General features: G+C 48.4%; 1 protein-coding gene across 13 annotated transcripts in view; it reads right to left on the bottom strand.

Moving 5' to 3' along the window:
• The window catches only part of NPHP4 (nephrocystin 4), a 143,358-nt gene that overhangs the window by 75,579 nt on the left and 42,860 nt on the right, over nucleotides 1-24,919 (bottom strand). For 11 of the 13 annotated variants that reach the window (XR_004441133.1, XR_004441135.1, XR_004441131.1 and 8 more), the window contains 4 exons: nucleotides 20,028-20,164; nucleotides 15,523-15,704; nucleotides 14,547-14,673; nucleotides 796-978 (listed from right to left, as the gene is read on the bottom strand). Coding sequence is in view for 8 of the 13 variants with exons in the window: in XM_033228611.1 (XP_033084502.1) it covers nucleotides 796-978; nucleotides 14,547-14,673; nucleotides 15,523-15,704; nucleotides 20,028-20,164 (629 nt within the window). In the remaining 5 variants the exon portion in view is untranslated. Of the gene's footprint in view, nucleotides 1-795; nucleotides 979-13,992; nucleotides 14,525-14,546; nucleotides 14,674-15,522; nucleotides 15,705-20,027; nucleotides 20,165-24,919 lie in introns of those variants that run through there. The other 2 variants (XM_033228618.1, XM_033228619.1) reach the window with 2 other exon arrangements.

Below are 24,919 nucleotides of genomic sequence, written 5' to 3'. Positions count from 1 at the left end.
AGGCACCTGAGTACTAAAAAGCTCCTGCTTGCACTGCTGAAATGGACACGTTTTAGAATGTGAGGGAAGACCAAACAGTGCACCCAAGCAGAAACTCTGCCACACCTCAGAGAGCCCAATGGACTCCAGCATCTGCCAGAGCAGGGTTTCGCACTGTGTCTGTGGTGCCCTGGGTCACCACTAACCATCCTCCCCCACCACCCCTGGGGCCAAGGAGACTGGGGATGAGACCCTCACACACACTTCAACCCACTCTGCTCAACTATTTTTTGCTTTCTTAATTGGGGTGCCAAGAACATTTCATTTCAGAATTTTTTTAAAAAAACCTGAGAATCTCTGCTGTGGTCCTACCCCTTTGTACACAACCGAGGTGCAACAAGCATTAGTGATAAGTCACAAAGATAAGCCAGGGCTAGAAACCAGAACTGGCTCCCACCACAGCACTCATCCACCAAAAAACCTACTGGCAAAGACCACACAAGACCCCAGCTCCAATGCTCCAAATGCGCGTGCCACAGAAGTGAATCTCGCTGCAAAGTGTGTACACATCAGCTGGAGGTTCACCAAGTCATCCCAGGAAATCAGTATGTGAACAGGGATAAAACCCAGGGTAAAACTGGTCTTATGAGGTTTACATAAAAACGTCATACTAATCTTTCTAAAGGCATACCCACGACATGAAAAAAATTCTGTAAATGAAACATCTGCAAACATATTTGTGAACTTTTGCTTTTGAAAATGAATGAACTTGCTAGAAGCTCACCAGAGATGCATAAGAAAGACCTAATAATTTACCTCTTCAGAGCTCATGCTGGCTGAGGGTACCTTGTAGACCAGACAGTGCGAGGGGTTGGGCTGGATCCCGCCCTGCAGAGGCAGGGTCACCCTTCCAGAATCGGCTTCCAGCAAGGGGTTCCAAACAGCCCAGCGGACCATGTGCATGCACGCCAGGTTGGACAGAGAGGTGACCGAAGCTGCCTAGAATTAAAACAAAGCACATCGGTTTATGAGTTATCACAGAAGCCACCTGGAGAGGGGAAATCAACAGTGCTTTCACGTGTAGAATTCAACTAGAGCTCAGTGTAGCAAGGGGCAGGGATCGTCAGTTGCATTTTATAAAAGGAACTGGGGCAGGAGGAGGACGTGGCATCCAGTCAGACAGCAGGACGCAGATAGTCTTCAGTTACGTGACCCCACCAACCCAACCAGGACTCCTGCCCACCCATGAGTCTCCTTTTCTGGCCCAAGGTAGTGATGGCTTCCCCCTTAGAGAACACCAACGTTTTATGACCCCCTGTTCCCATAAGGATCTTTCCATAGGTTTGTAAACACTCTGTACCTTGCCAACAACAACTCAAATCCATCAGGAAAATACTAAGAACAGCACTTTGAATTCCCCATCAGAAACTTGATAAAATAACGAAGAACGCACATGTATATTCAATTCAGCGCTATTAGCACACATTTTCTCCACAAAGCTCCAGCTTCCAATAGAACATTTCATATCTGTAGCTTTCATGAAATTGGGAAATGGATCGGGTCAAACTCCAGGCATTGTTCCTTCTTTCTCCTTCTCCATGGCTGGCCAAATGGAAGGAATGAGGACACTATGAAAACCCTTGGGTTACAACCACATTAAAGTCATTTTCACAAACATGATTTCAGGGCTTGACTGAGTAAAGAGTTTTAAAATGACCAATTTTCATCCATTTACTTAAAAAGAAATAGGACTGAAACTGAACTGGTCTTTTTTCAGACCCCAAAGTCCAGCAGAGCCACCTTGTCGAAGAGGACTCCAGAGCTGCTCGACTCTGACCAAGGCCCTGCCGGCAGATCCTGCAGGCCCCCCTGGTAGGTGGAGCATACTTAAGTCACCAGGAAGGCCGATCAGCCAGAGACCCATGCGGTACAGGCAACAGTGGGTCCAACCAGGAGCCCCAGTTACAGCTCTTTCCACTCCTAAGATCACAGCTGCACTGACCAGTGAGTACTGTGGAGCGCTGCCTCGACGAGAGCCACTGGAACAGCCCAGAGGAAGGAGGGGCAGCCGTCTACTTCCACCTGGGACTTCCAGCCTCAGTGTCCCATGCACAGCAGAAACAGCCCCCAAGCAGGAGGTCGTGACTGGACCATGAGCACAATGCTCCACTTCCTACAATGCTCCACCTCCTACAGTGCTCCACCTCCTACAGTGCTCTACCTCCTAACCTCCTATAGTGCTCCACCTCCTAGTGTTCCACTTCCTACAGTGCTCCACCTCCTAACCTCCTACAGTGCTCCACCTCCTACAGTGCTCCACCTCCTACAGTGCTCTACCTCCTAACCTCCTACAATGCTCTCCTACAGTGCTCCATCTCCTACCATGCTCCACCTCCTACCGTGCTCCACCTCCTACAGTGCTCCGCTTCCTATAGTGCTCCACATCCTACAGTGCTTTACCTCCTTCAGTGCTCCACCTCCTCCAGTGCTCCACCTCCTAACCTACAATGCTCTACCTCCTACCGTGCTCCACCTCCTACCGTGCTCCACTTCCTACAGTGCTCCACTTCCTACGGCTTCCCCCCAGCCCTGGCTAACAGAGACAGCTGCACCCTTCAGGGGTGATGAAAGTAAAATGGGGTGGCTCCCCACTGCTCCCAGTCCTGGGTTTGGCTAAGGCAGCCAAGGGCATCCCTCTTAACAATGCTGCCTGAGGGCATGAACCCAGGCAGCATCACAAACATAGCCATGGTCACAGCGAAGGGGTGGCCTGCAAGGAGGACACGTCCCACTCTTGGTAATGAATGGACGCCCATGCCCTGCCTAGAATGGGTAGAGCACAGCATCCACCAGGAACAGAGACACCCAGGGGATCCGCGAATTTGCGCTGCCCCAAGAGCCAAAGAGGACGCAAGACTCCAGCGGTGGTGGCCAGGAATCCTAAGGGATTTTGCTTAATTGGCTGGACACACCAGTAGGGAACAGCCACACCAGTGTCACTGCCCAGACTGCAGTCAGGTCCCACACAGATCCCCACATGTATGTGTGCACACAAGGCCTCTGAAATCCAGACACAGACGGCCCCGTGGTCTATACTGGGCTAAACCACAGTCAAGTTCATACACAGGCAGATTTGAATACAAAAATGAAAACAGTTCTTGTTTCTCCCAAGTCAGCCTATTCCAGACTGTTCCTGCCAGATGATATCTCGTCCTGTTATATCCTAAAAATTCAGAATCTGCATCTTGTTTTGCATTAATCTCTTTTCCCATCATAATCGGACCTTAAACCATCCACTTCTGCAGAGCCCTTTGCTGCAGCTAAATTCTAGATCGTGGGCCAGGATACTGCCACGTTCATGCCCCTGTCACAGGGTGAGCAGGGATTTGGGTGGTCCCTGGCAATTCAATGAGAAAACACCCACACCATGGAGAGGACACAGAAAGAATCAGAAAAGTAAGAAATGGAAGCATATGACTCTAAGCCACACTTTCAACATTTGCCAAATACAAAAACGTCTTCCTGTTCCCCATCCAGTTAGCTGACGACAGATTATAAAACAGTGCTGAGCAACTACAGCATACCAATGACATGGTGATTCTAACTCCACTGCTTTTTAAAAATCAAATTTACAGCCAGGCGCAGTGGTTCACGCCCATAATCCTAGCACTTTGGCAGGCCGAGGCAGATGCATCACCTGAGGTCAGGAGTTCAAGACCACCCTGGCTGACATGGGGAAATCCCATCTCTACTAAAAATACAAAAATCAGCTGGGCATGGTGGCCGGCACCTGTAATCCCAGCTACTCAGGAGGCTGAGGCAGGAGAATCGCTTGAACCTAGAAGGTGAAGGTTGCAGGGAGCCGAGATCACACCACCGCACTCCAGCCTGGGCAATAGTGAGACTCGGTCACAACAACAACAAAAAAAATCAAATTACTGTAAATGTATTAGGAAAACTTGTCACTATAAGGATTCAACAATGTCCAGACTATTTTTGTAAACAGTTATCATCATAAAATACAGAAGTTTATTATTACAGGATCAAAAAGAAAATAAAGTAAAATATGTAGCCACATTTTCATGCTATCTGTACAACTTCTAATTTTCAACTTAGGTGATTCCAATATCTAATTTTCCAATTTCATAGTTCTTTTTGGTTCTCCATCAATAGATGATCTCCTCTGTGCAGAGTATCTGTCAGTTACATAAACATTCATTTTTCCTTACTTTTCTGTTTAACAGCTTTAATAACAACAACAACAAAATGCGTGGAGCGAGTTATTGATCACTCTTTCTGAGACCTCAACAGGCTAGTGGGGGCCTGGCGGGAAGCCAGTCGCCATGTATTTGCCCATACTTGCTCACTGCCAGCCCACAGAGGGACCCGCAGACAGGAACTGCCCGAAAACCGTCTGGCTCTGCAGAGAAGGCCAAGCACACAAGCAGAGTGAGAGTGACTCTAACACACTCCTACTGTCAGTAGATTCTAGTGCTTGAGATGACATCAGCTACTTCATCATTTCTTTTCCTGCCCAACTTGGGTCTGAATTCACACAAACTGAAAAGAAAAAAAAAGCCCCAAATATATCGAATTGCTCCCATTTAGACTTTTTAAGTATAACAGCACAAAATACACAAGTACAAATACACAAAAGACAAAATACACAATACGCAAAAGACAAATGAGGAATACACTTGGATTATGAGTCAGGTTTTGTCGTGGTGGTGTGAGAGCCACAGCAGGGACGGGGCTGACCCCTCGCAGGCACCATCCACGCAGTGCACCAGCTCCCGCCCTGTGAAATGACCACCACACAAGCACAGGAAACAGAGCAACCAGCCGCACATGGTGGAAGGCAAAGACCCAGGAGTATCCTTGGAGGTGGAGCCGGGTGTCCCCCAGCAGCATGATGGGCAGGGCACGCAGGCAACAGGCGGCGCTGGAACTCGGAGCTCAGGCCACGGGCTGAGGGCAAGTCCTTCCTGATGGCTCGCTCGCTGGCCGGCATTCTCCCTGAAGGACACACAGCTCCTGGCCCTTGAGGCGAACTTCACAAGGCCTGAGAGACTGAGCCCCACCAGGTGAAGAGCTGGCGGGGGGCGGCAGGCAGCCAGGCCGGCATTGGTGCCTCTCCCTCCTGGCTGAGCAGCAGGAAGAACCTGCTCAGAGGAGCCCAGAGGTCACAACAGGAGCACAGCCACTATCAGCAACAGCGGAGGTTCACAAGCCAGATGCCATCAACCAGAAGTTACACAGTCCTCAAATCCGATCCAGTACATGCAGAACTGAGTCCAAACGAGACGGACAGCAAACCCGGCGGTGGCTCCCACGCACTCCTGGGGGAGAGGAAACCTAACCACAGGCGGTTAAAGTCACCTCCTCCACCCCTCTATGACACAGGCCGTGCGCTGTCATCTCAAAGCAGAGTGAAATTTAACCCTTTTCCCATTTAGAAAAACAAAGCGCAGCTGGCTGCCAGCACTCATTTAATTTTACACAAACATGCTCTCTGAGGCTGAAGCAAATCTGACTGATTTTCAATGTGAAAATAAAATATAAAAACTGTTCTTGGAATTATTTCTAAACAGAACTCACATCAGAATCATCTGAATCATCAGAATCGTCTATTTGGGAAAAATCAAGATTCATCAAACGAATCTTTGGCCAAAAACTGTTCGAGAACGATGCTAACACTACGTGTAGGAATGCTACATTTTCTAGGATTTGACATTTTCAGTGACGGAAAATTACTGTATCTTGTACATGGAAATACCACTACTAAAAACATAATGCTATAAATAGAATGATGTCTTTTGTTTCCAAAGTCAATATACCAGAGTGATGCGAAAATAATAATAAAAGTGAGATACTTCATGGCAAAGCTGCCTCAGGATAAACACTGTAGCCACAAGTGCCCCCAGTATTCTCAGGGCAAACTGGAAAAGGGTTAATAGGTAACATTTTCATTTTATTCTACTGAGTGAAATAATCATTTTTAAAAATATAAATGAGTAACAAAAAAACTGCAGTATGGTTTTAAAGAAATTTAAATAACCTGGTGGAACTCTTCACACAAGGTAATGGGTTCATAAAGCCTTGGTCCTCTGCAAAACAAGCATCAACTTGACAATGGCTAAAAGAACCAATGGCAAAACTGTCATGCATTCGGAGCCATGACCTGGGTTGGGCAGGTGTGAAGCTCCCCACCCTCTGGAGCAAGTCTGGGGCCCAGCGACTGGCACACGGGCACCGCAAGGCCTGGGTTGGGCAGGTATGCAGCTCTCCGCCATCTGAGCCTAGTCTGGGGCCCGACGGCTGGCACATGGGCACTGTAGGGCCTCTACTTCTCACCCCAGCTCCACTTCCCTCCCTGCCCTCACTGGGTCTTAAAGAGCCAGTGAACACTGGGCTCAGATTCAGGGCCCAGCAGCCATTGCAGTGGGCACTGCCCTTCCACAAGGCCTGGCTCCAGGAAGCAACCCTCACCTGAACCACACAGTAGGGCCACAGGAAACCCCATTCCCCCATGCCAGTGACTACACCAGGGAAGGGGCTCACGTGAGGCTGGCCCCAGGCCTGCTGTGAGCCTGTGTGTCTATGAGCTCAGATTTAGGAACTTGGGAGCAGCAAGTTTTCTTTCATGACGGGCCACCAGCAGCGGAAGAAGTTAGCCCAACGCTGTCCGCAGCCACACCCCCACCGGGACCCCAGAGCAAAGGAGGAGGGAAGAGGACAACAGAGGATGAGGCAGGGCCAGCAGAGGGATGGGAGAAGAGCTGCCTGCCCTGGAACAGGCAGAAAGCACCCCACATGCAAGAAAAAGCTGGCCAGCTAGACTTAAAATCAGAAATACTGCTCATCAAAAGACAGTGTAACATTTGGGGTGCTACAGTTTGAACATGTCCCCCAAACAGCATGTGTTGGAAATTTAATCCCCAACAAACCACTGTTGAGAGGTGGGGCCTCATGAGAGGTGGTGAGGCCATGAGGGTGGAGTGAATGGATGAATGCCATTATCTCGGGAATGGGCCTCTTATACAAGGATGAGTTCAGTCACCCTTTCTCTCTCTTACCCTCTCTTTGCCCTTTCGCCAGGGGGTGACACAACAAGAGGGCCCTCACAAGATGCTGGCACCTTGATCTTGGACTTCCCGTCCTCCAGAACCATGCATGAGCCAATAAATTTCTATTCACTATAAATGACCCAGTCTGTGGTATTCAGTTACAGCAGCAGAAAACAGACTAAGACAGGAGCAACCAGGGAATGGGGACACAAATCTCCCCTCTTTACTCCTCATAACTGCAATATGATCTATAATTACCTCAAAATACAAAGTTCAATTTTAAAGATAGCATATGGCATATAATAAGAGCTATATACAACGCTAGTAAAATTGTTTAAATAATAATGACTGTCCACAAAAACAAAATAAAAACACAGTGCTAATTTAGACAATATAACGAGAGAAAACATCCCATTTACAACAGCAGCACAAAAAATTAAATACTTATGAAAAATTTCATAAGAATTGTTAAAAATCTACATTTTAAAACTTAAAAACATTGTTGAAATCATTGCTGAAAGACACAAAAATAGACTTGAACAAATGGAAAGACATCCTCGTCTTGCTTAGGGCAACTAAACATCCTTGAGTTGTAAAATTCTCTCTAAATTCAATCATAAATTTACTGCAATCCCAATTTTTAAAATGCCAATCAGCATTTTTTGGAGCTAGACCTCTCGATACAAAAGTTCATCCAGAAAAATAAACATGCAGGAAAAGCTAGAAAAGCAAGGGAAAGAAGAACCATAAGGCTGAACTTGCCTTACCAAATGCTAAAACACACAACAGAGCCCCCAGAATTAAAATGGTATGGCCATGGTACATTAACAGACAGGGCAGTCCATGAAATAAGTAAAAGTCGGCCGGGCGCGGTGGCTCAAGCCTGTAATCCCAGCACTTTGGGAGGCTGAGACGGGCGGATCACGAGGTCAGGAGATCGAGACCATCCTGGCTAACATGGTGAAACCCCGTCTCTACTAAAAATACAAAAAATTAGCCGGGTGAGGTGGCGGGCGCCTGTAGTCCCAGCTACTCGGGAGGCTGAGGCAGGAGAATGGCGTAAACCCGGGAGGCGGAGCTCGCAGTGAGCTGAGATCCGGCCACAGCACTCCAGCCTGGGCGACAGAGCGAGACTCCGTCTCAAAAAAAAAAAAAAAAAAAAAAAAAAGAAATAAGTAAAAGTCCAGAAACAGATGCACTATCCATAAAGACAGAGTATGTGATAAAGACAACACATTAAGTCACTGTGGCAAAGGGAGACTTCCAAGAAAGTGGTAGTGGGATCAGATGGCCACTGGGAAAAGATAAAATCAGATCCATCCCTCATACCACAAAAAAAAAAAAAAAGGGGGGGGGTGGGCAGGAGAAACACTGCACAAGGAGAAAACATGGGTGAATTCCTCTATGACTGGGGAACAAAGAAAGGCTTTTTCCCTCTGACTTAAAATCCAGATACAATAAAACAAAGAACTTACATATCTGAGTACATTAGAAGATGTTTTAATGCTTACACAGCCAGAAAAAAATAAAAAGACAAATGACAAAAGGAGGAGAAAATATCTGCACTATTTATCACAGATAAAGAGCAAATATCCTTAATATACAAAGAACTTTTAACATGTGATGAAAAATGCAAAAACTCTATAGAAAGATGGGCAAAATAAGTTAGAGATGAGGATGAACCTGAAGCATCTTGTGAAGCCAGAAAGTACTCAAACACCAAACAGGATGGAGGATGCCACAGGACACAGGGGCCAGTCTCAAGGACTCCTGGACTGGCCCAGTCATTATTATTTAAATGCCTGGACAAATCTGGGACAATTTGAGTGCCAAAATAATGAGGAGCAGTGACTTTAAAAACAGGGATCCCTGAGTCCACACCCATGTGCGCTTGATGGACGAGTCAACCATCTGCCCACCAGTGGGGGGGCGGGGGGGGGCCTGTGGACGGGAGGTGCCGTGCCAGCTCCAGGCCTGTGGGAAGGGTGGGCTGGGGCTCCTCCTCCTGCAGGAAGCATAAACGACACCAACCCAAGGGGGACAATCGGATGAGCAGCAGATACACACGTGGTCTCAGAGACTCCCTACAGATCACTTACTAGCTGCAAGGAGGAAAAAAGGTAACTCTACAGTGGAGATATCACCAAAGATCACCACAACCAACCTTGCCCGGGAAGGACACGTGCACGTCTGGATGTGGAACCCAAGGACAGCCCCTCGCTCACATGGACCACTGCCAGGAAGGCATAACCTGACTCCAACTATGAGGAAGCATCAGATGAACCCGAGGAACGTTCGCGTTAAAATTTTTTTAAAGAAGGGAAACTAGGCCATGCGCGGCGGCTCAAGCCTGTAATCCCAGCACTTCCGGAGGCCAAGGCTGGCGGATCACAAGGTCAGGAGATCGAGACTATCCTGGCTAACACAGTGAAACCCAGTCTCTACTAAAAATACAAAACCTTAACCAGGTGTGGTGGCAGGCACCTGTAGTTCCAGCTACTAGGGAGGCTAAGGCAGGAGAATCACGTGAACTCAGGAGGCGGAGCTTGAGTGAGCCGAGGTCACGCCACTGCACTCCAGACTGGGGGACAGAGCGAGACTCCATCTCAAAAAAAAAAGAAGAAGGGAGACTAAAATATTAAAAATAAAATCATAAAGGACCGAAGAAAAAAAAAAGCTGAGGAACTGTTCCAGACTTAAGGAGGCCAAAGAAACACAGAAACCAGACACAAGACAGGATCCTCAGCTGGACAGTACTGGAGGAAAGGCCATCAAGGACATGCATGGATCAGTTCAACAGACCTGGAACCTGGAACTCGGGCCACTGATTTTGTTCCAAGAATATGAGTTAAAACATAAACAATAAACCAGTCAGATCTTCACCCCTTAGAGATTTGGGGAGAGGGTTATTTTGTCATGTGACCCACAGAAAAGGACTGTATCCCCCCCCCGAGGCCCAGGAGGATGCCCGCTTATTCAGACATGAAACGCAGCCAAGACACTGGATCTGGTGATTTTTGCAGGTTTGCCCCTGTTGCATTTTATGCTCATGTCATAGGGAGTTTGCTCCATCACCCATTCAGTCAGCACACATTTCCGGAGCCCACACTTGTATGCATACAGCATTTCAAAAGAGGTAGTGCTGTGGCAGTCCAATGAGGTTGCACTGTCCCTAGGATCCTGGGAAGAAAGTGGTCTGGACAGGGGGGACTACTTCTTTGGTAGTTTCTTTAGCGTCTTCACAGCTAACCCAAACATAAATTACAGGGAAAAGGTTCTAGATACTTTGTTTACTAAAAAATGCAAAAATTTAACAGCAGATTAAAATCAATGAGTGTGTCTTCGCAAAACTTTTGTTCCTAGTTTGTTTCCACTGACCACAAAATACTCAGGACCAAAAGAATGCATGCAGACTCCGGTGCCTGGGTGTGTCTTGAACACAGTATTTGTTCCATGTTCTCATCAGCCCAGGTGGCCTCCTCCTTCTTCTCTGTGTGTACCATTTACAGATGAATCCTTCCACAAAGGGCCCCCGGACAGCATGGCTTTTGCCTCCTGATCTGACGCATGAGGCCAAGTGAAGAAACTGCCAAAAGCCTGGTGCATTTTGGTTCTCCCAGCTTTAGGAGTGTGTGATGAAGGCAGCAGAGCCACAGGGAGAGCAGATCCTCCAGTTAAAGGCAACATGAGGAAGCCACTGCCAGGGAACAACAGACAGGCTGCCTGGCTCATGCAGGAAGACGTCTGTCACAAGTCACTTTCCAGGGAAAAGCACACTGCTGGGGTTTGTCCATTTCTGATTAAGTAAAATACCTAAAATATGTATACCCAGGCTGACTGGACATTTGATGATACTGAGAAATGCAGTCAAGGTTAGGTGTGATGATGGTGTTCACAGTGACACTCCAGAGCCCTGTCTTTTGGAGAGACATGGCGAGCCATCTGTAGATGAAAGGATGCGATGTCTAGGATGTGCTCTCCGACAGCCCGGGTGGAACGGGACGGGAGAAAGAGATGAGACATGAGCGGTAAATCGGGGGTTGGAGGTGGGTGCAGGGAGTGCACCACATGCTTCTCCACCATTAGCTTTGAAATTTCGCATAATAAAAAAGTTTTTTAAAAAAACGAAATGGGCATGCCAAAAGGTTTACAGATGGAATAAAATGATGCCTGGAATTAGTTTCAGAATAATTCAAAACGGGCTGTGGGAGAGTATACAGAAGAAGCAGATTGTTGCCCAGGAAGCTGGCAGCCGGGGAAGCTCCGTGGGGCTCATCGTACCAGCCAGCCTGTTCTCAGCTGTGCTTGCAGCTTCCACCGTGCAGGATCCTCACCAAAGACAAGGAGGAGGACGCTGCAGCCGGTATGCATGACCACACTGAAAAAATCCCCACCCAGCTGAAGAAGGCTGCTCCAGGAGACGCTGCTGCAGACGGGGTGGCTGAGGTGGGAGGGCCCTGCCATGGCCCGCCCTGGGCCTTCGGAGGGGCACACTGGGTTCCTCTACCACGGCCACCGTCACACAGATGGCCCCGCCATTGTGCCTTTCTCCTCTCATGTCCCGCTCAATCCCAGTTTCACCCGCTGGATGCTTAACCCACTTTCAGTGGTTCTGCACAGCAAGTAATTTGTATGGAAGGTCATTTCACACACTGCAATGTTTCCATTCCAGATTTCACCCAGGAAAGCGCATTTGATGACAGTAAAGTGGAATCCAGTATTCCCAGTTACAATCCACCAGCACATCAGAAAGTACCGACGACTGGCCAGGTGCGGTGGCTCATGCCTGGAATCCCAGCACTTTGGGAGGCCAAGGAGGGCAGATCACTTGAGGTCAGGAGTCCGAGACCTGCCTGGCCAACATGGGAAAACCCCATCTCTACTAAAAATACAAAAATTAGCCAGGCGTGGTGACGCGTGCCTGTAATCCCAGCTACTCAGGAGACTGAGGCAGGAGAATCACTTGAACCCGGGAGGCAGAGGTTGCAGTGAGCCGAGATTGCACCACTGCGGGGCGAGAGAGTGAGACTCTGTCTTGGGAAGCGAAGGGGAGGGGAGGTGACAGGACAGGAGGGGAGAGGAGGGGAGGGGAGGCGAGGGGAGGGGAGGAGAGAGGAGGAGGGTGGGGAGGGGAATGGGGAGGGAGTGATTTCACAACCTCACCCGCACCCCAGATGCCCGTGAAGCGGCCACCATCGAAACCACCTGTTGTCAGGAATTTCAGATGAAGGTTAAAAAGGAATAAAGTGTCACTAAGACATCTTGGTTTTGGCATACAGATGTCACAATCACAAGTAAATTACAATTAATATTCTCTAGAAGACACTGCGAGTGAGGCGCCAGACCCCCTGCTCCTCCCCACCTCCCCTCACAGCCCCTAGGCACCACACATCAGCCATCGGGCTGAGGCCATTTCTCTTCAGTTCACTCCCCAGCCTGGGCAGCCCCATCCCTCTCCATGAGCCACACCCACCCCAGAAGGCCCCTCCCACCCAAGGGTATGCACAGACAGCTGCATTTTAGCTGAAATTTCTGGTCATAAGTAAAGAAAAGCAGAACTGGAACAGTTTCATTAAATGACTGTGACTGCGTCAGGCCACAGAACACTTGGCACCTCTGGATTTCTGCACCTAATTAGGACTCGGAATCATAGGGACCGGAGGAGTGGACACTGGCAAAGTCAGCTCACCGCTGCCAGAAGAGATGAGAAACATCAAATGGCAGCTATACCCCGACGCACTGCTCTCCCGCCTGAGGCACACCCCAAGACTGTCCTCAGCACCTCATGCTTCTTCACAGGCTGTTCCCGAAAGAGCCGCCCAGTCGCAATGGCAGGCCGCATCGCCATGGAAGATGTCTTGTCAGCCGTTTTTTGGTTTCTAATTTACTTGTTAAAAATAACACAGAAGGGCCAGGTGCAGTGGCTCACACCTGTAATCCCAGTACTTTGGGAGGCCAAGGCGGGCGGATCACGAGGTCAGGAGATGGAGACCATCCTGGCTAACATGGTGAAACCCCGTTTCTACTAAAAAATACAAAAACTTAGCCAGGCGTGGTGGCGGGCGCCTGTAGTCCCAGCTACTCGGGAGGCTGAGGCAGGAGAATGGCGTGAACCCCGGAGGCGGAGCTTGCAGTGAGCTGAGAATGCCTGGGCGACACAGCAAGACTCCGTTTAAAAAAAAAAAATAAAATTATACAGAAGTACCCCCAATCTGCAGTTTCAGTGACCCTCAGTCAACCTTGGTCTGAAAATATTAAATAGAAAACTCCAGAAGAAAACAATCCCTAAGTCCTAAATTGCATGCCACTCTGAGCAGTGTCCCATCCGGGGCGTGAATCATCCCTCCGTCCTCCGTATCCACACTGTAGACACCATCCGCCCACTGCAGCTGAGAGGCAGAGGAAGAGACAGAGACTACATTCACTTTTATTACTGTATATATATTACAATTGTTCTATTTTATTGTTATTGTTGTTAAATATCTTACTGTACCTCATTTATAAACTGTAAAACCTAGTATGTACCGTGTAAGGTCAGTACTATAGAGGTTTCAGGTACCCACCGGGGCCTTGGAACAAACGCCCCGTGGAAAAGGCGGAACTACAGTACTGGCTTTTTCAAACAGAAAACTACATCTGAAGAACAGCAGGATTTGGGTTTTTCAAAGAATCTACATTAATATAAATGATGTTCACATACTTTCTTTCTTTCAACTGGACCTATAAATTCTTACTCTTAGTGTTCTATAGGTATATATAAAGTTCCCTATGAGAAACCATCTCTCACGTGTGCAAATTCAAGCTTTACCACACTACTGTCATATAAAAATACATTAAAACGGCCTCATTTTTCAAAATAATTACCGATTCAATCATCATGAATTCACGCGATTACGATACATGAAACTTACTGACTTATGCGTTACTCCCAGCCAGCAGAATGCACCTGTCATTTGTGAACCATCTACTTGGTCTTCGTCCAGTTTCCTGGTACACAACTCCTGAAACCCCCGGAGTCTCCGAAGTGCTATCTTTTGTGTGCTAATGAGGTGACCGTGGCTGGCAGCCCCTCGGTGGCTTCAGGACGGGGCTGCTCACAGCAAGACCAAGGCAGGGGGAGGAGAGTGACTGAAGGTTCCATTGATCATCAATGGCCAATGTTTAATCAATCATGTCTACGGAATGAAGTGTCCATCAAAACCCAAAAGGACTGGCTTCAGAGAGCTCTGGACAGCTGAACCCACGGAGGTGCCCAGAGGGCGGAGCCCAGCAGGGCATGGGAGCTCCAAGCCCTTCCCACATTCTTTGCCCTCTCCATCTCGTCTGTATCCTTCGTAACATGCCTTACAATGAGCTGGTAAATGTCCGTAAAGTGATTTTCACTTATTATTTATAATAATCATGCCTCTTTTTAATGGAAAAAGCATTCATGCCCATTACATTTATCCTCAGCACAGAGTTCATCGCCAGAGGAACCTGAGTACAAAAGGCTGTTCTTACATTGCTGTCCACTCCCGCAGGGCTGCTGAACACGTACTCCAGCTGGAAGACGACCGCAAACGCAGGGTGACAGACCATCTCTGGGAGGCGGAGGCGGCTTCTCAAAACCAGAGCTTGACTCCCAGAGCTGGGTCAGAAACACAAACCGGGGGCGTATTAGAGCTCGGGCTCCCATCTTTCCTTCATCCACATCGACCACTGTCAGCAACAGCCAAGGGGACACCCTGGGGGACACGGGTGCTGCTGCCACAGCAAGTCTACCATGTAACACTGCATGCTCTTCCCAAATGATCTGGAAATTCCCCCAAACCGTTGCTTTTTTTTTTTTTTTTTTTAAGAGATGAGGGTCTCACTATGCTGCCATGACTGGTCTCAAACTCCTGAGCTCAAGCAATCCTCCCGCCTCGGCCTCTCACTGCTCTTTCAACCCCTTTCCAAATTACCAAAGCTTAATACAGCCTGATACGGCCAAGTTACCAGGAAATGCCATAGAGGATGGAGGCTCCTTCTTCAAGGCTGGCCTACGGCAGAGGACACCTGGTCTCTGCCTGGCACCACAAGAGAGGAAAGGCATGACACCCTGCAATGATGTCTGCGACACCTGATTTGGGAAGCACTGGATTAAACAGAGCAGCAGGTCTTGCTGCCCCGATTCTCTGTCCTGTGAGAAACTAATCACAGGGCACGCCTAGAAGGCAGCATGCAAGGCCTCCATAGACCCTCAGCAGCCACAGCTGGAAGCATCCATAATGCTAACCCCCAAACTGTCAGAGCACAAATGGAAAAGAAAGGGGGGGCTTTTTCCGAACTTCCAACTCCAAGGTTGGTTCCTAATGGGCACAACTTAGCAAGAGGAAAGAAACACAAGGAAGAACTGCCCCGTGGGTGAGTCCACACCTGACATGCACAAACAACCTCACTGCATCGTGATCCCCTGTACATCCCCACTCATCCCTGGGGACCCAGGGGACAATACCTGGTCTTGGAAGAGGAGGCCACTTTCCTGCTGAAGCTGGCTGAGCGCGTCAAGGCCACATCCATCTCAGGCACCAGTACAACGACCTGCGGCCTCTGCACGAAGCCCAGACCGTTGTGCACGCCCACACGCAGGCGCCGCTCCAGGATCTCCAGGCCACCACCGTCCAGTGGGCCACATCCCTGGAAGAGGCACAGGCAGAAGGAATGAGCCCTGGCACAGACGGGAAGAGGGAGCTCACCAGACGTCCCTGGGGGAGGCGAGCAGAGAGAAGAAACTGGAGCAGAAGCTGCAGATAACTGTAGATCAGATGATACTTAGTCAAGATGAGTGCAAGCAAATGACAGATACAGCACCCAATCCCAGCCACTGGCCTTGGGGCACTGCCCGGGGAGTTTTGGCATTTCCGACACAGCACGATCCTCTCCGTACAATGCACACCCTCAGATGCCTCGATCCCCAAACCCTGACACTAGCTTTCCAAGGTTGAGCTGACCATTCTCAAGATGCAGCAAACTCGTATTTGGCTCCTTCAAGACTCCTCCAAGGTCCCATAGCCCACTTCCCCGGAGTCCCCTTTCCCAGAGGCTGCTTCCCCGGAGCCCACTTCCCTGGGGCCAATTCCCTGGACAATGATGGAAAGGTGCTCAGAGGCAGAGCTCAGCACATTTCAACTCTGTCTACCGAGAGACCTGAGACATGGTTGGTGTACAAAGGGAAACATGCTTAGGCACTAAGTCCTAAACCAATAAAAACAGAATCTGCCCCAAAGTGGTCACTCGATATTAAAGTGTTTCATCTTAACAAAAATGGACAGGCACTCTAACAAATGAACAAGAATATTCCCCCAGTTATTAGTGTTTATTAAATTATGTGATCTTTGCAAAATGATCCCCGAATTTTCAAGTTTTCTTTACCGTCCATTAATCAAGTGGAACAGACCTAAATTCAGCCTTTGGATAATGAAAATAAAACTATGCAGATAACTGAGTATCTGCCAGTTGGACTGGAACAAAAATACAAAGACAGTAAAAATACATAATAAAGTGATTTTAATGGGACTGTATAAAATTCAACAATGATATTCCTAAAACATCTCTACCCTCACACAATCTGCCCTGAAAAATGAGAAAACAGCAGGAACTACACCAAGGAAACTTATGTTGCTGTTTCAATCCTATTCTCTGTTTTGTGTGTACATAAGACCATATTATGTGGAACTGCATTTTCAAGAATGGGTAGGGAGCAAGCAAGTCCAGCTCATTCACACACACGCGCGAGCGCGCACACGCACACACACACACACACAATAACTTGCTAACTTAATAGACTACTAGGATGAGCACCTGAATCATTCATTCTCACAACTAAATATTACAGCCCTACTATGTGCCAAACACCGTTCATGCACATCACGTGTCATGGTAAACAAAACAAAGTCCTTGTCCTGGTAAACAAACACTCACAGCAAGAGACCAACAATAACAGATAAGAAGGCCAGCTACTTCCAGGAAGGGCTGAGCGCCCGGGAGGAACGCGGGGTGATGGCTGGAGACACGGTGGCAAGGGCGGGGAACAGCACCCCTGCAGGAAAGTCAGGGGACACCATCTAAACCTGAAGCCTGAGGGGAAACACTCAGAGATGTACAGGAAGAACATTCAGGAAAGTCTGCTACATGCTCCAGGACCCATGCGGGACAAACATGAGTCCGAGGTCACCCAGGCGGAGGCAGGCCTGAGTCCAGGACTGCAAAACAGGCCCAGGAAGTAGCACACAGTGAAACAGGGAAACCCGCAAAGACCAATCCATGCCCAGGAGGCAGCATGCAGTTAGGCAGGGGAAACCTGCAGAGACCACACCACATGCCCCCCAGAGGGTCAGGATCCCAGGTGTCAGTTCAAGGGCAATGAGAAGCCAGCAGCAGGTTTTCAATACAGAAGAAAAAGGGCTGAATTTACGTTTTTACACTTGATCTTACCCAAAAGGCCGAGAAGTGATGAATTTATGTTTTTAAAAGACCTCTTTGACTACTGAGTGAAAAAAAATGTTCTCTGGGACTTTCAAGTGAACATGACAGGGACACTTCCTCAGAGAATTTCCTTCCCCCAGTACCTAAGGAGCAAAATATGCCACCAATTAAGGACGGTGGCATAACAGAACGCACCAGCCTTCAGGACCTGGCGCCAAGGCAGGACCCAAGCCTTGAAGCTCAAAGGGAGGAAGGCAGGCACCATGCCCATCTCTGCCTCCACCCCCAGGAGCTACGGCTGAGTTGGCAAAATCCTGGGAATTCCACCAAACCCTCATGGTAAAGGACTCATTCACAGCTCCAGGTAAGCGATCTTTAAAGCCACATCCTTTGTCCTGGAACCTGGAGTCCCCTACCTCTCTGACTCTGGACTTGGCCAGTGACGTGCTTTGGCCAATGGTAGAGTAACACATTTAATCCAAACAGAGGTTTGAAAATGTCTGCGCATTTCCAACTCGTCTCTTAAACATCTGCCTCCACGAGAGCAAGTCCAGACTGGCTGCCACAGGAGAGGCCACAGGGAGCCACCCCACCCCAACCAAGGTCATCCTAGACCAGCAGACCTCAGCGGACCAGCCAGCTCATTGCAGGCCCATGAGGATTTTCCAAAAAAGTCCCTTTTACTTCCTGCTCGAGATTCTACTAAAAGTCAGGATATACATGGAAGAATGCTCAGCCCCAACCTGAACATAGCCCAACAGTCCATCAGTGGTCGAATGGATTCATAAATCCTGGTGCCCTCACATGGACGACCATCCAGCAAAGAAAGTGAGCAAATGGAGCCACAGCCACTGCAGACAGCCTCTCACGGGAGCAGAGTGTTGAGCAAAAGCAGCAAAACAATACAGAAGAAAAAAGTACGACTTCATTTAAAGATAGGTCAAAAGCAGGCAAGCCTATAGTGTTTAGAGATGCCTCGACAGGCAGTAAAACCAGAACAGAAAGCCAAACGTGATTAGCATAAACGCCCTAGGGAATGGGCGGGGAGGAAGGTGCAGCCAGGATGAGACCGGAGGGGCTCTGAGGGTGCCTCTGTGGGTGCCGGGCCCAAGGCCTCCCCTTGCTGTCCTTCCTCACGTCGCGCAGTCACGCAATCGCATTCTGCGCACTGCTGTGGGACTCATCATGAAAGGGGTGTGACATGAAGAGGACTCTGACGCAATAGCAAGATGTTACCCCACCAGTCTCTTGGCTCTCTGCAATTAAAGTTTCTTTCTCTTTGTTTCTGAAGTCGAAAGTGAAGACTATCGTTCTAGGAGGGGGAACAAGGAGTGGTTTGCCCACAACCAAGGTCTAAGGGCCCCTCCTTCCAGAGCTGAGAGCAGCCAGGGCTGACCCCTCTTCTCCCCACTCCATCTGGTGACCATCAGCGAAGGTGCGGGCAAGTGGGCTGAGCCCAGGGCCCCAGCAGAACCAGGCAATCTCTGTCCCACATGCCTGCTCCCACTGCTGCTGGAGACAGAAGAGCCAGGGCGGTATTTGTGACAGTTCATCAGGTCCAATTTTTCCAGACCAAGGACAGATTATCGCCTAGAAAACATAAGCAATCCCCAAACCTGCAAAGGCTTTTCCAAGTCTTGTCTGGCATACAAACAAGCTTCTACACAGAAAATCCGAGAGAATTTTTGCTGTCAGAGGTGACGGGAGCTCTAGAAACAACCTCCCTGGCCCTGGTGTTTTACAGCTTACAAGCCAGGGCATCGCTGGGACGGGCGGGAGAGGAAACCCCAGGGATGCTGTGCACTAGGCAGGCTGAGTTCCACACACCTGCAAGACACAGACATCCCTCCTGGGGGCCACAGGCAAATAGGCTCGACAGGCTCTGCCTAACAGACGGGCAACCACTCCAGACGCCCTGCCAGGGCACCTGGACAAACCCATACACTGAAAAGCAACAGACAGGAACAGCAGGGAGTGTGAACAGGCTCTCAGAGACCAGAACGCAATGACGTGTGACACGGGCAGGCTGAGGGGACGGTGAGGCTGGAGGTGCCTTCCCAGGGGCCCAAGGTGGGTGAGATGACTGAAGGCTTCCAGCCATCTCTGGAAATGAACCCCATGTCCCCACCGACATCCTCGGAATATGGGAAGGGTTCTATGGGTTTCCCTATGCCCATCTGGTGACTTAGTTTACTTTCAATGAGGATTATTTCATAATCTACCAGAATTAATGTTAATTAACATCTCAGGTTAACTGCACCTTCATCACTGTTCAAGTTAAAACAACGACTGGAGGCTCTGTGGGGGCCTTGGCTGTGGAAGAAAGGGGTCCCTGAAGGTCCAATTCAGCTCCAAAAAGTGGGGAAAAGACAGAACCACGTCACTTTATGGCCACAAGGCCCTCCTCAGCAACATCAGATGCGGGTTCTCCCCTGCCCTACCCACCCCTGCCCTGCCCCACCTCCTCCCTGCCCTACCCGGACCCCACCCCTGCCTGGTCCCACCCTGCCCCCAATTATGCTTCTGACTCCACACCTCCTGGAAGTGGTCCTGGACATGGAGCTCCAGCAGCTCTTCCTCAAACTTCTCGAGGGAGGGGTACAGGGTGAAGAATAAGTCGTCCAAGTGCCCCGTGATGGGCTTCTGGAGGCGAGGCTTTCGGAGAGCGTCGCCTGAAACAGTGAGGGTGCGAAAAGGATCATCCTTGGGAATAAAAACCCACTGGCAGCCACCAAGGGTCCCCACCCACCCCAGCCTCAGCCGGGGCCTGCAGCAAGGAAGGGTGCTCGGGACCCCCAGACAAAGCACAAGGCCCAAGCCAAGCCCCCACAACAATTAAGCAAATGCAGATTTCATTGGCAGTCCAAATTCTACCCCAAACCTCCTCCAGGAACAGTTTCTTATGTTTTGGTTTGTTTTTTTTTTTGTGTGTGTGTGTGTGTGTGTGGTGTGTGTGTGTTTTGAGACGGAGTCTCGCTCTGTCGTTTGTTTTTGTGTGTGTGTGTGTGTGTGTGTGTGTGTGTGTGTTTTGAGACGGAGTCTCGCTCTGTCGTTTGTTTTTGTGTGTGTGTGTGTGTGTGTGTGTGTGTTTTGAGACGGAGTCTCGCTCTGTCGCCCAGGCTGGAGGGCAATGGCGCAATCTTGGCTCACTGCAACCTCTGCCTCCCAGGTTCAAGCCATTTCTCTGCCTCAGCCTCCTGAGTAGCTGGGACTACAGACACCTGCCACCATGCCCAGCTAATTTTTGTATTTTTAGTAGAGACAGGGTTTCACCATATTGGCCGGACTGGTCTCGAATTCCTGACCTTGTGATCCGCCCACCTCAGCCTCCCAAATTGCTGAGATTACAGGCGTGAGCCACCGCACCTGGCCCAGGAATAGTTTTTATAATTCGACAACTCAAAGAACACAGATTGGAGAAGGCAAAGGGACATGTGCAGCCCTGCAGCCTGCTGCCCTGCATGGCTTCCTTCCTCTCTCTCCAGCAGGAACGCGGCCAGCCACGCCGCTCCTTACTTTACTGTGTTACCTTGAACCATCTGCAAACACACTGAGCAGGCATGAGCGTGTCAAGGCAACCAGCAAAATACAGCCTGAACAACACCATAAGGAAAGGGTCCCATCCAGGGCACAGTGGCCCCAGGGACCCAGCTCAGGGTCCGGTGCAGAGCAGGCCCATGAAAAACCTTGGCTGAGAGAGGGAAGGACCCAGGGCTGCCTGTGGAGCCTTCTCCACTGGCTCTAGGGCAAAGGCTCACCCAGGAGGAGGAAGGAGCCAACCGCTTCCCAATCTCCACACACTCGTGGACTCTGCCCCTTCCTTCCCCACCACTGTCATCTTCTTCTGGTCCTAGCTCCCTCTCTTCCTATATTTTAATGATCTTTGACTTATGTAGATATGCAGATTTTTAAAAGCTAATTCCAAAGTTGAAAAAAAAAAAAAAGAAAACACCAAGGTAAGACTCAATGCCGATGAAACTGCCGTCAACAGAACACTCTCCTATCCTGCGGAAGGTTATGAGTCAGTATCGCCTTTGCCTTCGAGTACGTCAAAAGCTTTAAAATACCACTTTCTGCCCCAGTAATTCTACTTTTTGAACCTATTCAGAGAAAATAAACACAGAAGCAAGGATTTATGTGCAAGAATATTCACTGAAACTTTATTATGATAGAGAAAAATCGAAACCAAATGTTCAATAGGGGAATGTTCATTAAACTATTATTCACTCAGGCTGAATAAGAACAAAAAATCACACTGTCAAAGATTATTTGATACACTGAGAAATAATCATAATATAAGTGAAAAGAATAGTAACATATAAAACTATGTTATTCCATTTGATAGCAATGGTATCTAAAAGTATGTGCACTTACATGTATACATGTGTATCTGCAGGCAGTAATTGTAGATTATTTTCTTTATAGTTTTCTATATTGTCCCTATCACAAACTCACATTAGGTTTGTCCAATGGAACAGAATAGAGATTCCAGAAATAAATTCATGCACCTACAGCCAACTGACTTTTAAAGAGGTGCCAAGAACACACACTGGGAAAAAGACAGTCTCTTCAATAAATGGTGCTGGACAAACTGGACACCCACATGCAGAAGAATGAGATGAGATGCCCCACCTCTCACCATTTGTAAAAGTCAACTCAAAATAGATTGAAGACTTAAACTTAAAACCTGAAACTATGAAAATACTAGAAGAAAACGGAAGAAGTGCTTCATAACGCTGGGCTGAGTAAGGATTTTTAAAGTAACATTGGGCTGTGTAAGGACTTTTTTTTTAATAAAACCGTAAAAGCACAGGCAACAAAAGCAAAAAGAAACCTATCGATTATATCAAAATAAAAAGGTCTTACACAACAAAGGAAACAATTAACCGAGTGAAGAGATAACCTGCACAATGGGAGAAAATATTTGTAAACTATGTATCTAACAAGGGGTTAATATCTAGAATACATAAGGAATTTAAGCAACTCAACAGCACACACACACACACAAAAACTAGTAGCTTCATTTTAAAATGGACAAAGGGCCTTAATAGACATTTCTCAAAAGAAGGCAATCAAATAGCCTGTAGGCACATGAAACAATGCTCAGCCTCACTAGTCATCAGAGAAATGAAAATTAAAACCACAATGAGATACCACTTCATTTCAGTGAGAATGGCCACACCAAAAAGATAAAATAAGCATTGGTGAGGATGTGGAGAAAAGGGAACACCTATACACTGTGGGTGGGATTGCCAATTAGAACAGCCACTATGGAAAACTAGACAGAGGTTCCTCAAAAAGTTGAAAATAGAATTCCCATATAATCCAGCAACCCTACTACTGAGTATATAATATCAAAAGGAAATGAAATCAGTATGTCAAAGAGATATCGCCACTCCCATGTTTATTGCAGCACCATTCACAAGAGTGGAGACACAGAATCAATCTAAGTGTTTTGTTCATCAATGGATGAATGCATAAAGAAAAGTAGTGTATCTACACAATGAAGTACTTACACAGCCACGAAAAAGAATCAAGTCCTGTAGCTTGCAAAAACACAACACGGATGGACCTAGCAGACATCAAGGTTAAGTGGAATAAGCCAAGCACAGAAAGACAAATGCCACATGATCTCACTCATATGTGGGAGCTCAAAAAAAAGAGTTGGTACCATAGAAGCAGAGCACAGAACAGTGGTTACCAGAGACTGAGGAGGGGAGGGAGAGGTTGTCAAGGGGTCACGGTACAAGTTACAATCTAAATTCTGCTGTTCTTGCACAGCAGGGTAATGATGGTTCCCAGCAAGTTACCGTAAAACACAACAGAGCTAGAAAAGCAGCTTCCGAACGTCCTGACCACACAGAAACGACGAGTGTGGGAGATCACGATCATGCTAGTACTCTCATTTGATCACTCTACAACACACACGTGTACTGAAACATCAAACTGTTCCCCACAAATACATACAATTGCAGTGCGCCAAGAAACATTTTAACAGAATGTTTCAAAAAGCTGGGGTGGGGGGATGACATAAACTAAAATAACAGAGGACAATGGCCATTTACCAGACCAACTTCCTTTAGGAAGGATCACTTGTGTGCCATGGGTGCCCCATCTCAAGAGGCGGCAACTCAGTGGAGGGATCAGGATCACTAGGCATCTGGGAGGGGGAGAAGTCGGTGCTCCTGGAAGTGGCCCAGGCTGGGAAAAAAGCAGGTTCTGTGTGGCCACCCCATGACCAAGGTGCACACGCACCCCCGGGCCCAATGGCCATTCCAATAGTTGTGACTCTGGTCTGCACAGAGAGCTGAAGATGCAAGTCCCACGCACGGGAAGTCATGAGGGGAGGAAAGATGGGTTCCTGTCAGGACAGCCAGACTGAGAAGCTACATCTGCAGTGAGTAGAACCTTCCAGATCCTGGAGGGCCCAGGGAAGCCAGACAAGCCTGGGTATCCTCATTCAGCCGGCTTGGCAGGCCATGTCTTGCAAGCATCATGGGCTCTGGAGTAAAGCACCTAAGCCCAAGCCTGGCTCAGCCACCAAGTTACTTTGTGACCCTCGAGATGCCAGACCTGGACAAAAACACAGCTGGGCCTGGTGCTGAATGCTGCCTTTGCACATCTGAAGGGCTAGCAAAGGGCAAAGAGATCAGACCTCCCAGGACGCTCTACTGTAGGAGGCTTGGATCTGGGCTGAATTTAAGACACAACTTTCATGATGAAGACGCTAGTGCTTTACCAATCCATCTCATTTTCTCCCCAAATACATCTTTATGAGCAGGCCCTATTATTGTGCCCATTTTATAAAGGAAAAACAAAAGCGAAGAATTGGAGAGGCTGGGAAACCTGCCCCGAGCTCACATCGTGGCTAGATGTGGAACACACACCCGCCACAGGTCTGTCAGCCTCCAGCATAACCCAACAAGCATCCTTTTACTATCTGAAAGCATTCATCCTTTCACTCACTCATTCAACCAACCAACCAACAGCAGCAACCAAGACAGACACGAACCCCACCATGGCAGAAGTGACCCCCACGGCAGTGGAGGCGTTCTGCCCTTCACGCTCTGTAGCTTGGCCCACCGTTAATGTATCTGCTGCCAAGTCTCTGGCTAGGAATGGAATTCCCAATAACAGCATTGATCCTAAGGAAAAACACACCCCACTCTACAACAATCCATTTTATTCTGGGACCCCCACAAGCACACTACAGAGAAAATAGGGGTTGCCAGCAAATGCTTCACAAGCAAGAACCCCCTTCCCACTGACTTCCATTGGAGAGCCCCTGAGATTCCCCTAGGCCCTAACAGGCTCCCACAGACCACAGCCTCCAGGGCACACAGCTCTTCTGCTAAGGATATTTAATTCACCAGAATGCACCTCAAAAAACAAAAACACTGTAACAGTGGCAGGAGAATGAAAACTAA

Source organism: Trachypithecus francoisi, unplaced genomic scaffold (assembly GCF_009764315.1).
Source record: "Trachypithecus francoisi isolate TF-2019V2 unplaced genomic scaffold, Tfra_2.0 Lachesis_group12, whole genome shotgun sequence".
NCBI classification, from domain to species: Eukaryota; Metazoa; Chordata; class Mammalia; order Primates; family Cercopithecidae; genus Trachypithecus; species Trachypithecus francoisi.
This window is presented reverse-complemented; position numbering and strand designations above follow the sequence as displayed.